The sequence below is a fragment of the Mustela erminea genome, chromosome 3, assembly GCF_009829155.1.
Source record: "Mustela erminea isolate mMusErm1 chromosome 3, mMusErm1.Pri, whole genome shotgun sequence".
In the NCBI taxonomy this organism is placed as follows: Eukaryota; Metazoa; Chordata; class Mammalia; order Carnivora; family Mustelidae; genus Mustela; species Mustela erminea.
In genome coordinates this window covers 63435547-63447951 of record NC_045616.1, presented here as the reverse complement: position 1 = coordinate 63447951, position 12405 = coordinate 63435547, and the positions used below count along the sequence as shown (strand labels likewise).

Sequence of the window (12405 nt, the reverse complement as noted above, 5' to 3'; positions counted from 1 at the left end):
GTCTCTCTCTCTCCCTCCCCCTCTACCCTTCCCCCCCTCACGTCTATGTGTGTATGTGTGCATGTATGTGTGTGTGCTTTCTCGCTCAGATAAATAAATAGCATTTTATTTTTAAAGATTTTATTTGTTTATTCGACAAACACAAGAGAGGGAACACAAGCAGGGGGGATGGAAGAGGGAGATACAGGCCTCCCACTGAGCAGGGAGCCTGACATGGGGCTCGATCCCAGGACACTGGGATCACTACCTGCGCTGAAGGCAGACGCTTAACAACTGAGCCACCCAAACATTTTTTTGTTTGGTGCTTCGCACATTTTTATCAGTAAGGCAAGGTTAGTGTGTGATGTGCAGGGACCTGAGACAGGTCACCTAACTGCTTCTCTTTGTTAAGAGCTGAACAACAGAACTATTCAATAAACACAGAAAGTTGGTAAAAATCCTACATTTGTATGGGAATCTTGTTGTCTGGCTCTGAATCAGCACTTCCCCAGGTGCTTGGGAGGAATACCTCTGAACAATACTTTTCTGTCCCCTACAAATTATTGTGTTCTGATGGGAAGTTCCCACAGTTTTGGGCAATGACTCAGAACTGAAGCTGGTTGGGACTTACAGGGATTGTTATTGCCTAGGAAGGGCATAAATGCTACAACCAGAAGCACCATCTTGGCCTTCTTGTAACCATCAAAATGCCGTCCATTCTGTCAGTTGTCTTGCTTGTTCAATAAATGTGTAATAAACACTTGTAGGTTTGTGATTGATTTTCAGAAAGGAAGAAAACCATTTCTTTGGGCAGCTGAGAGGGGCCACACTGAAATGATAGAAAAACTTATCTTCCTTAATCTACATACTTCAGAAAAGGACAAGGTGAGTGGGACTTTTGTTTCTTTGCTGAGAACAAGAGAAAGGAGAGTGACACCTGGTATATAGCTTTGGAGATGGCATTTTGTTCAGTTTGTTCAATTGCTGCTACAGAGTATGGAATATCCAGATGAAATGAACCTACTTTTGCAGTGGGCCAAACAGATTGCTAATTTTCACCCCATAAATGTTTGTGACATCAATAGACTACGTGGATTTTTCCGCTGTTATTTCTAGTTTCCTCTTCTCTTTTCCTGACGTCTGCTGGAGACTCAGTGTCACCTCCCTGGGGAGGGAAACTGTAATGGACACCCATATCTTTCTGCATATCTTTGATTATTATTAAGAGGAATTCATACACACACGTGGGATTGTGGGTCCAAAAGTTCTGCATGCTAAATCTTTTGGTACCTTCACATAGGTCATATGGGATTACTTCTTCTGTTTCACTTTTTGTTAGCAAATTAACAGTAAGGATAGAACAAGAAGTATGGATGGTTTTCCCCTACTTGTTCAAACAACTGTATCTTTACATTTGAAACCTTAAAAAATTATAAATTTCACTTGACACTGTGGATAATATGACCCACACTCTGGACTGCAGCTTTAATCAAAATGAAACCTCTCAGAAGTCCCATTGCAACCCTGACCGTTGGAAGGCCATGTTCCTCAGTGCCCTGGACTCTATCATGAATTTGTATCTTTTGCAGGAGGGGAATGCTGCCCTGCATCTTGCAGCAAAGCATGGTCACAGTCCTGTGGTCAGGGTGCTGCTAACCCAATGGCAAGAAACAAATGAGATCAATGAGGTATGTGAAGGTGCTCATTACAGATGAACACAAGACTGGTAAGTGGAAGGCAGGGGAGGAATGACTTTCATGGGAGGAAAACAAAGAGATTAGTGCTATAGAGTGTAAAATATCATGCTGAAAAGTCCCTTCTTTTTTCTTTAAAGTATGCCAGCAAGTCATTTTTTTCTTTTATGTTATGTTAATCACCATACAATACCTCATTAGTTTTTGATGTAGTGTTCCACGATTCGTTGTGTGTAACTCCCAGTGCTCCATACAATCCATACCCTCCTGAATACCCATCACCATGCTTGTTAATCCATTCATTTATTTACCCATTACCTTAAAAATATTTAGTATGTAACTTATGCTAGGTAATGTATTTTTATTCTAGGAGCCTACAGGGTGAGAGGCGCCTGGGTGGCTCAGTGGGTTAAGCCTCTGCCTTGGGCTTAGGTCATAATCTTGGGGTCCTGTGATTGAGCCCCACATTGGGCTCTCTGCTTGGCAGGGAGCCTGCTTCCCCCTCTCTCTCTGCCTGTCTCTCTGCCTACTTGTGATCTCTCTCTCTCTCTCTCTCTGTCAAATAAATAAATAAAATATTTAAACATTTTTAAAAAGAAGAAGGCTCCAACGCGAGAAGGGCATGCAAAAAGGTCAGAGCTGAGAGGGTCAAGGTAGAGATAAAGAAGGGCTGTGCTCCCCATGGGAGGGCTTGGCTTTGACTTGTAGACAGTAGAGACTTTGCCAGGTTCTAAGAAGCAAAGAGAGATGGGCTCCGTTTTGTGTATAGGCCTGTGAATGTCACAGTGGTCTAAAGGGGGCTTGGTGCCTGGAGAGCCTGGAGGTGGGGACACGCAGTCAGGGGATGCTGCAAATTGCTGAATCAAGAGCTATGGAGAAAACTTGCCTCCAGTGCACTCACAAGGAACAAATAGGATGAAGTGATAGAGGGACACAGAGGCCACAGCTTTGTGACTCGAGTTAGAGAGAGGGAAGTCTTTTTGATGCCCAGTTCGCCAGTTTGGACACCTGGGAAGGTGGAGTGCCCTCCTCTGAGCAGGTGCAGAGCAGGTGAGTGAGGGATTTGGGAGGAGGTTACTCTGAGGCACTGGGAGGGTGCAGGAACATTCAGGTGGAGAGCAGTGGGGAGATGGAAACTCTCTGGGGTTCTATGGAAGGCAGGGGGATGGGAACTGAGTGCAGTCTTGGGTGGAGAAGCTATGGCTGTGAAGGTAGATTTGTGAGTCATATGCTTTAGATGGTCACTTTTGACCTTTGGGTCAGTGACTTCTACACTGGCTCTTGGGACTCTCAAATGAATGGAGTCCTCTTGGACTTCACAGTTTAATGTTCTGATAACTTCTAAACTTGGCACTTCTCTGAGCTATGCTGTAAGAAGTAATATAGTCTTTTAACTTAAGGCACCAGTGATTGTAAAGTGTATTATTATTTTATGTAACACTAAGAAAAAAATAATGGTGCCACTTAAACCATGACGCAAACAAGCTTTTTTGTCCCAGAGTAGTTTGTACTTATTGAAAGAGTTTTTTAGACTTTTATATTAGATTTTATTATATACATAAAAAGGAACAAATAAGCAAGATAAGTTGGTTCCTAAACTTCACACTGAGCTTGATTGTTCTAAATCACTTTCTTACTCAGAGTCTCGATGTCTTTGTTTTTCTGAACAAAGTAATATCCTCTTTGCCTTCAGAAGTACTTGTGATGCAGTATTTCTTTAAGGGGTTCCCTGCTATGACTTCTGAGGTTTTATTCCAAGTCAACACCCATTCTGATATAATGTATGCTGCAAGCAATGACAACAATATCACATCTACTACCTGATTGAGATTGTGAGATGCATCCTGATCTCAGATACGTTAAACCAAGGTGGTACTTAGAGTTGGTGGCTTATGACCATGAAAGTACCAACTGCAGGCAAAATAATGAAAATGGAAGGGTATGAAAATGAGCCTCCATGATGCCTGGCCAAGTCAGTGTTCCTTTTGGACCAGAGAAGCCCACCAGGCTAGTCCCTTGCATCCCTTGACTTACACACCCAGCGATGAAAACCAGGGTTCTGACTGTGTGAGTCAGGTCCTGGCTCCATCAGTCTTCTAGAAAGGTAATCATGGGCTTAGTCCTTAGCCCTTCTTAGCCTCAGTTTTGTCAAATAGCCTTCTAAGGCCATAGTGAGGTTTAAATGGGAAGGCAGTGTCACACACATGGCACTGGGAATAGTGCCTAGCACATGTTTATAAGGGTACAACAGTGGTATCTGTTGTCATCATTGGTGTGGTATGGATGCAGTATATGAATTTGTACCAGTGGTATATATTGCTATTATCCTCATTTTATTCTCTTCAAGTTCCTGGGGGAAGTTAAGCCAAGATTTCACTAGAGGATCATGGACAAAAATAGAGCCTTCCTTTGTTTACTTTTGTGTGTCTTTTCTCACAGTCTAGCATAATGATGATCAGGCTTAATTGGTTTAAATTATTTAAAGAAAATCCCAGGAATTTGGTCTTCCTGAATAAAAGTTATGAATGATGGTGAGACACTTAAAAAAAAAAATCACCTGGGTAAACCTTAGGTGTGACTGGCCTTCACAAATCAATGTAGAGATCAAGTCCTATAGTCACAGGATTTTTTTAAAAAAGATTTTATTCATGTATTTGACACAGAAAGAGAAGGGGAGGCACAAGCAGGGGAATGGCGGACAGAGGGAGAAGCAGACTCCCCGCTGAGCAGGCAGTCTGACACAGGGCTTGATCCTAGGACCCTGGGATCATGACCCAAGCTGAAGGCAAAAACTTAACCATCTGAGCCACCCAGACACCCCCTGTAGTCACAGGATTTAATTGAAAGTCTTAGTCATGTCTGTCCTCTTCTGTTTTAATACTTTACCACTGGAATGTGTGCACTTGAATTTCTTCCACCTTTTAGCTATTTTTGAATTAGGGCACATTGGAGAGAGCTCATAAAGCCCAACAAACTGTAATTGCAGATTATGATAAATTTCATCTGCACAGAATAAGGACTAGTGCTAATATTAGCCTTTTGGATAAGGCCCAGAGTATTCATACAATCTTGGGCTGCCTTTGTTTCCTATTGTAAACTGTTGCCAGATCAGTTGGAGTGACTCTCCACTTAGAGGAGTTGTCTCTAAACAGTCTTGGTAGCAAACTCCTATCCATAAGGAAAGTTTAGGTGTGTATCTGTCATACATACATTTATAATTAAATTAATACATTACAAAGCATAAGCCAGAAACATACATTTAAAAATTTTAATATAAAGATAAACATAAATAGTAGTTCTTGTATTTTCTCCACACTGAAATGATTATTTTAGAGATATTATATATATTTTCCTTCCATTTTCTTTGTGTTACTATACATATATATTTTTATTGGCTGCCCAGAGTTCATTTGACTCTTCAGTTCTTGGACATTTACTTTAATTTCATTTTCCTTTTCTTAAAAATAATGTTGTTGCAAACCTCTTTGTATAAAAACTATAGTCTGAATTCCTCACTATTTCCTTTGGGTATATTCTTAGAAGTAGGACTGTTGGGTCAAAGGTAGGAATGTTTATTAGACTCCTGATGCGTTAAAGATGTGAATTCTTTGCTTTACATTTTTTTGCTAATGCCTTTCCCACTGAGGTTTGCCATTTGGCATCCATTTTCCTGGAAAATGAGAAGGCCTCTTGTGGGGGAGAAATTCCTCTGTAACAGATGGCTGTCCCAGGCACTCAGGTAAAGCAGCATGGATACAATTTTTCCATCCATTGGAGATGGGGACGTTGGTTCCATGTTCCTGCATCCCTCTTGACATGATTGTTCATATCTAACTAGCTATGAGTAAAACCTTCTAAATTAACTTAATGCATTTGTTAGAATAATACCCAAGGGGGGAAATGGTTAGGGAATGGGAAGGAATTCTGCATTTCTTCCCAGTATTTTTAGGAAAGAATCTTTATGAGGAGGGGAAAATATCCATGTACCATGTGATACCAGTTCCATTTTTTCTTTCTGTGTTTTGGCCTAAACTAAGGTCTCACTTTGTCCTAATAGCTTTTATCGTAATGAATTTCAGGAAACCTAATTACTGAGAAAGAGTATTACTGTTTATCTTCTTTAAAGGACACAAAACAGCTTAAATCAGTTTTAAACAGTAAAGCCTTCTTGGTACAAATTTGTGCCACTTGCGTCTATATACCAATTTTTATGAGTTACACACTGCATTGTAATTCATATTTCTGTGGTTATCTTGCTTGATGGGCTGTTCCCTTCTTGTGGGCAGGGTTTGTATCTATTCATCTTCCTAATCACAGTACCTTTGTCAGACAGGTAGTAAGTGTCTAGTAAATATTTGCTAGATAAATTAATAAAGATAAGAGTCTCAATGGTGGATGGAAATCTTAAAAAGAGGCATAACAGGATAGGTAAAGGTACAGGCTTTGGAGCCAAACAGCTGAATTTGTGTACTAGACTTGTCACTTTCCAGCTAAGGCTTAGTTTCCCTTTCTGTAAAATGGGGTAATATTAATCCTGACCTCACAGAGTTGTGCTTTTAACTCTGCCAAGGCATATAGTCTTGATAATATAAGTTGGCATATAGAAACTTAATGCTATCCATTAAGACTAATGCATAAAAGGTGTAGAGAAAGCATGCTGTTTCTCAAAGAATTTCATTCCATGCCAAAGGGCAATTAATTTTAATTTTTTTCCTTTTTTTTTTTAGAATGGAGAAACACCATTTTTCCTGGCTGTTAAAGGAGGTCATGAAGAATGCAGCAAAATGCTTCTGGCAGCAGGAAGTGATGTCAACATTCCAAATAAAGTATGTGTGCCATGCCATGTTCACTCACACTATGGTGGGGGACCCAGAATGTTCTTTGGTTAATCTAGTCCTGAACAGATCCACTCACTAGGCTTTTGTAGAATTGATATTTATAATTTGCTTTGTTTGGTGTAAGAATTAATGATTTACCTCTGATAGTTCCCTAATTATTGTCTCCTTGAAAGCATTGCAATTCTTCCTATTTATTGGGGATGGAATAATTGAAAACAGGGACAAAAGGAGCAGATAGTTGTTAGTTCTCAAATACAGAGACATTCTCATTCTACCTTGTTCACACCCTAGCCACGGTACGTGCCTGGCTTACACACAGTAAATGCTGAAAAAAAAAAACCCATTATTGTGTGAAAGCTCAAGTGGTCAGTCTGGGCCTGAAAAAAACACTGTGGTGCCTTCTTGTAAACACAGAATGCTTTTGTATTTAGGCATGGAGCTAAGATCTTGCGTCACTTACCTTCATTTCTTGGTGAGGGAACTGGAATTTAGGAAAGTTAAGGAACTTGTTCAGGATTATCTGACTAGTCAGTGACCGTGGTGAGGATTCTCACCCTTGCAGTGGTCTTGCTCTTCAGATGGTTTTACTTTCATTTTCCATTTTTTGAAGTAATTTTCAATTACAATGAAAGTAACAAAAAATTTGAATAGTTCCAAAGGGTATATTCTAACTGCAGATTTCAATTTCATCTCCCCAGAACTAATGGGATCAATAGTTCTTTGAATCTGTTTTTTCCATGCATTTACATGGAAACTGTGATGAAGCATGGAAATGTATAAATACTGACACCACTACGTGGATCTCCTGTTCTAGACCTTGGGTTTTTTGTTTTTTGTTGTTTTTTTTTTTTTAAGTGCTATATGTTTTGGGACTCCCTCCCTATCAGCACAATGTGCAGGCAAACTTTTAAGATAGAGCAGATTTGGTTCCAGACCATTGCAAAAAAGCAACTATCACAATAAGTGAGTGAAATGAATTTTTTGGTGGTCTGTTGTGGTCTGTTAAGTGTGCAATAGCATTATATCCCAAAAAACAACGTATATATGTTAATTAAAAAATACTTTATTGCTAAAAAAGTCTAACTGTCCTTTAAGCTCTCAGTAAGTTAACAATCTTTTCACTGGTGGAGGGTCTGGCCTCAGTGTTGATGGTGACCGACTGATCAGGGTGATGATTCCTAAAGGTTGAGGTAGCTGTCACAGTTTCTTAAATGTGAAGTTTGGTGCAGCGATTGACTCTTCCTTTTGTGAACCGTTTCTCTGTAGCATGGATCCTGTTTGGCATTTTACCCACAGTAGAACTTAGTTAAAAATTGGAGTCAGTCCTCTCAGATCCTGTCCCTGTATTCCGTATTCTAAGTCCTTTGTCATTTCAGTAATCTTCATAGCATTTTCACCAGGAGTAGTTTCCATCTCAAGAAACCACTTTTTTTGCTTGTCTGTAAGAAGCAACTCCCCATCTCTTAGATTTATCACGAGATTGTAGCAATTTATGTACATTTTCAGGTTCCACTTCTAATTCTATTTCTTGTATTACTTCTACCTCATCTGCAGTTACTTTCTCCACTGAAGTCTTATGCCTTCATCTTGTAACAAACAAAAAAAAAAGCAGTATCTGTGAAGTACAATCAATAAAGCAAATCAATAAAATGAGGTATGTCTGTAGAAACAATACCTTTTCAAAAGGTATAAAGATAACACTAGGATCAAGAATAGAGTCTGAAATTGGTAATATTTTATGCTCTTTATTCTGCTGGTGGAAGTGTACATTTGTACAATGCTTTTGAAAAGCAATTTGTGACTTTTCTTTCACCCAGCCTTGAAGAATTCTGTTAAGGGAGTAATCTTAAAAAGAGAAAAAGGTACATGCATTAAGATAGATAATGAAGGGGCACCTGGGTGGCTCAGAGGGTTAAGCCTCTGCCTTCGGCTCAGGTCATGGTCTCAGGGTCCTGGGATTGAGCCCCGCATCGGGCTCTCTGCTCAGCAGGGAGCCTGCTTCCCCCTCTCTCTGCCTGCTTCTCTGCCTACTTGTGATCTCTCTCTGTGTGTCAAATAAATAAATAAAATCTTAAAAAAAAAAAAAAAAAAGGTTATCCATGCTGGCCTCAGGAGGCGGCACACCAGAACTGGCCTCTACCACCTTGTAAGAGCCGATGGTTAAATTAAAAAAAAAAAAAAAGATAGATAATGAAGTTATCTCCAATAGCCAAGAATTAGATACAGCCTATACATGCTAAGAATTCTAGAGGAAAGCCAAATAAATCTGGTGTATCTTTTTCTTGGAAAATTACGTAGCTGTTAAAAATATTAATGATAAATACTAAATATACTAAATATGTTCCATGTTCCAGATAAATATTTTCATAATATGGGATGCCTGGGTGACTCAGTCTGTTAAGTGTCTGCTTTTGGCTCAGGTCATGATCCCAGGGTCCTGGGATCAAGTCCTGAATTGGGCTTCTTGTCAGCAGGAATCATGCTTCTCCCTCTTGCCTCTGCTGTTCCCCCCTGCTTGTGCGAGCTCTCTCTCTCTGACAAATAAATAAATAAAACCTTAAAAAAAAAAAGTTCAAGATAGAACACAAATAGAAAAGATGATATGTATTTGTACAAACATCTTCACTGTCTAAAATTATATAATGGACAAGATTGTGAGAGAGAGTAGAAAATAAAGATATCATGAGTTGATCCCCACTGGAGTTGCAGGCTTATTTATGCAGTAAATGAGCACCATTATTTATGCAATAAATGAACACAACATTAAGAATTTGTGGGTCCCACGAAATACTTGAGTGTGGAGAGCTGTTGTGTTTTTCAGGCACTCACAGGTGCCTCCCTGCCCCCCGTCTTCAGCCCCCTTGAAGTCCCTGGAAAAGCCCCCTCATTATTGGGGTCCTGCTGGGCTCACTTCTGTTGGCTGACTCCATTGTTCAGTTCCCTCCCTCTCTTCTGTACTTAATTCTGTTAGCCTCCAGAGAGGTTTTGCTTTGTAATGGTTTTCACATGTTCACATTTTCCCCACCCAACTAAGACTGCAGACTCCACGTTATCCATATCCTTACAGCCTTGATGTTATCTAGGCAGCCTGGAAATTGTCCTGGGTCTATTTTTCACCTTGTACATTTTCTTGAGTTTTCCCCTGAGCTCATTAGCACACTTCCTGCATCAACAGCCTCAGCTCTTACTGGTTGTTCACACTTGTCTCCACCGAACCCAGGGAAGACGCTGGGGGACTGAGCCGTGGGCAGCAAGAAGCCAGCAGCACGGATACATCACTGTGGGGACACGTTAGGCTTAGTTTGCTCTTACATCTGTAGGTGATTACTGTGTTTGATCTTGGAAATGCTTCACCACTTGACAATGATTAGTGTTGCTGTCCAGGAGATTGCTTTTGTGCTCCAACCCCCAACTAAGGGGAAGGGGTAAGGGATTGAGACATTTCTGGGGAGGTAGTTCGAGACTATGGATTTAGCTGACAGCAGAGGCTTCCTCCATTTGGGCTGATGTTATGCTGCCCAGAGTTGGGCAGGAGGTTCTCTTTCAGGGTTGTACTAAATGCCCCTGGACCAGTGAAGACTTTTGTAGACCCTAACAACTCCCCTTTTGGAGGCTTTACCCTTATATCTTATCAAACATATTTAAAGGCCCCAACATTCCACATTAAAAAGTTTGTGTTTGCTGTAAATTATTTTAAAAGCTTTTTAATTGGTGCTTTCATAATTTTTTGGCTATGATACACTCCCTCAATTTATGATTGACTTTGGTCTTCTTAGAACTCTGTGTATACTTGGGAATTTGAAGAGGTGAAAAAATTTAACCTACAAATTGTTTACTAATGTAATGAATATTTTATGACTATTACATTTTACAATCAATGGGGTATAACTATGTCAATTAAATATTTATTCACTTCAATTTCACAGATTTCTTTTGGTATCTTGGAATCAATAATTTTTTTGGTAAACACTTTAAACATTTATTTGGCTCTTAAAAAGTCTGTAGGCCCTATACTCATTGCCTGTGCTACCTCTGGGGTAAGATGCCAGAGTCCTACAGCTCTTCCTACTATTTCTTGGCTTTGGGTTCTTCACAGACTTGCTTCTGATTCAGATCTTCTTAGATCTCAGTCCCAGTGTCACCCTATCCTGGAGGATTTTCTTGATCACTTACTGGAAAGTAGCTATCCAGTCCTGCTGCTTTACTGTTTTGTTGCACTTAGTATAGCTGTTATTATTCTCGTAACATCTAGATCTAGTAAACAGATATGTTCTCAGTCTGCTGGTGCACTGATCTGTCTGCCAGTCTAGAGGTCTACTGATTGTCCACCTCTACTGGAATGCAATAGTGGAGAGCTTGTTTACCAGCATATCTCCCCACTATCTAGCATAGTGCCTGGCGCATAAGAAGGGCTCAAGCTATTTTGTGTGTGTGTGTGTGTGTGTGTGTGTGTGTGTGTGTGTGTAATGAATAACATGATAGTTATGATTACTATACATATTTACTAGTTCATTTATTCTCCCAGTATTACTATGGCTTGGGAAAAAGAGGTAGGACGGTGTGGTAAACAGAAGAATGCCCCCTCACTCCAAGAACGTCCATGTCCTAATCCTTGGAATCTGTGAATATGTTATGGTACAAGGCAAAGAAAGATTTAGGTTGTGCACGGAATTAAGGCTGCTAATCATCTGACCTTAACATGAGATTATCCTCAATTATCCAGGCAGCCCCAGTGTAATCACAAAGGTGTTTGTTTTAAAGCAGAAGAGGAAGGCAGGTGAGGAGGTCAAAGCTAAGAAGGATGAGAAGGACTTAGCGCACCATTACTGGCTCAGAAGATGGAGGGAAGGGCCCGTGAGCCACAGGATATGAGCAGCTTCCACAAACTGGAAAAGTCAAAGAAGGGGATTTTCCTGAGGGCCTCCAGAAATGCCTTTATTATAGCCCAGTGAGACCCATTTCAGACTTCAGAATTCCAGAATGGTAACATAATACATTTGTATTGTTTAAGCCACTGAGTTTGTGGCAATTCATTAGCAGCAGCAATAAAAATTAGTACAGGTGGTTATATCCTTTTTTATGGATGAAGAGGCCCGCAAATGTCACAGAGACATTTAATAGCTGCTCAAGCTAGAGTCCAGGTTGTCAGGGTATGTATCGTTCTTATGAGCATCTTATCTGTTACTTCATAAGAAACCCCCCAGAAGTGCAGTGGCTTGAACCAATAATCCACTGGTATCTGTCATTCATGGCTCTGAGGCTTGGACTAAGATGAGAGATTCTTCCTTTGGGTCTGTTAGTCAGACTATGTGGTCGTAGTCAGATGTCAGCCAGACTTTGGTCCTTTGAAAGTGTAAGTGAGCTGGACGTCCACGGTGGCTCACTCACATGCCTGGCAGTTGCTGTCAGCTGTCAGCCGGGAGCTCAACTGGGGCTGTTGAGCGGCACTAATGTGTGGTCTCTTCTCCTGGCAAGGCAGCTGGATTTTAATAGGCAGGGAGCAGACCCTGCCAGGCCGGTTAGCAGCTACATCTGCCATGGGCACACTGTACCTTCTGCCATACTCTGTTGATTGGTCCAAGCCCTTATAGAGTCCACCCAGATGCAAGGGTAGACTGCGTGTTGGGGAAGTGGAAGGCTCACATTGCCAACGGGCACGTGAATGGTGGTTACTTATGTAGTCATTTTTGGAAGACGTAACATCCTATAGAACCTTATCTGGTGGACCTAGAAATACTTTGTAGCAATCTTATAATTAATCAGCCAGCAACTATCCATTGATCTTATATTACTGCAAGGCAGCATGCTAAAACCTTTTGGAAGACAGGCACAATAATCAAACGCAGTTCTGCCATCTAGCATGGGCATGAAGTGAAGCCACATGAGCACAGGGA

General features: G+C 40.7%; 1 protein-coding gene across 1 annotated transcript in view; it reads left to right on the top strand.

The window, feature by feature from the left end:
• ANKDD1B (ankyrin repeat and death domain containing 1B) overlaps positions 1 to 12405 on the top strand; it is a 73149-nt gene that overhangs the window by 34368 nt on the left and 26376 nt on the right. Inside the window, exons 6-8 of the mRNA XM_032335935.1 lie at positions 766 to 864; positions 1569 to 1667; positions 6401 to 6499. Of these exons, the coding sequence (XP_032191826.1) occupies positions 766 to 864; positions 1569 to 1667; positions 6401 to 6499 (297 nt within the window). The remainder of the gene's footprint in view (positions 1 to 765; positions 865 to 1568; positions 1668 to 6400; positions 6500 to 12405) is intronic.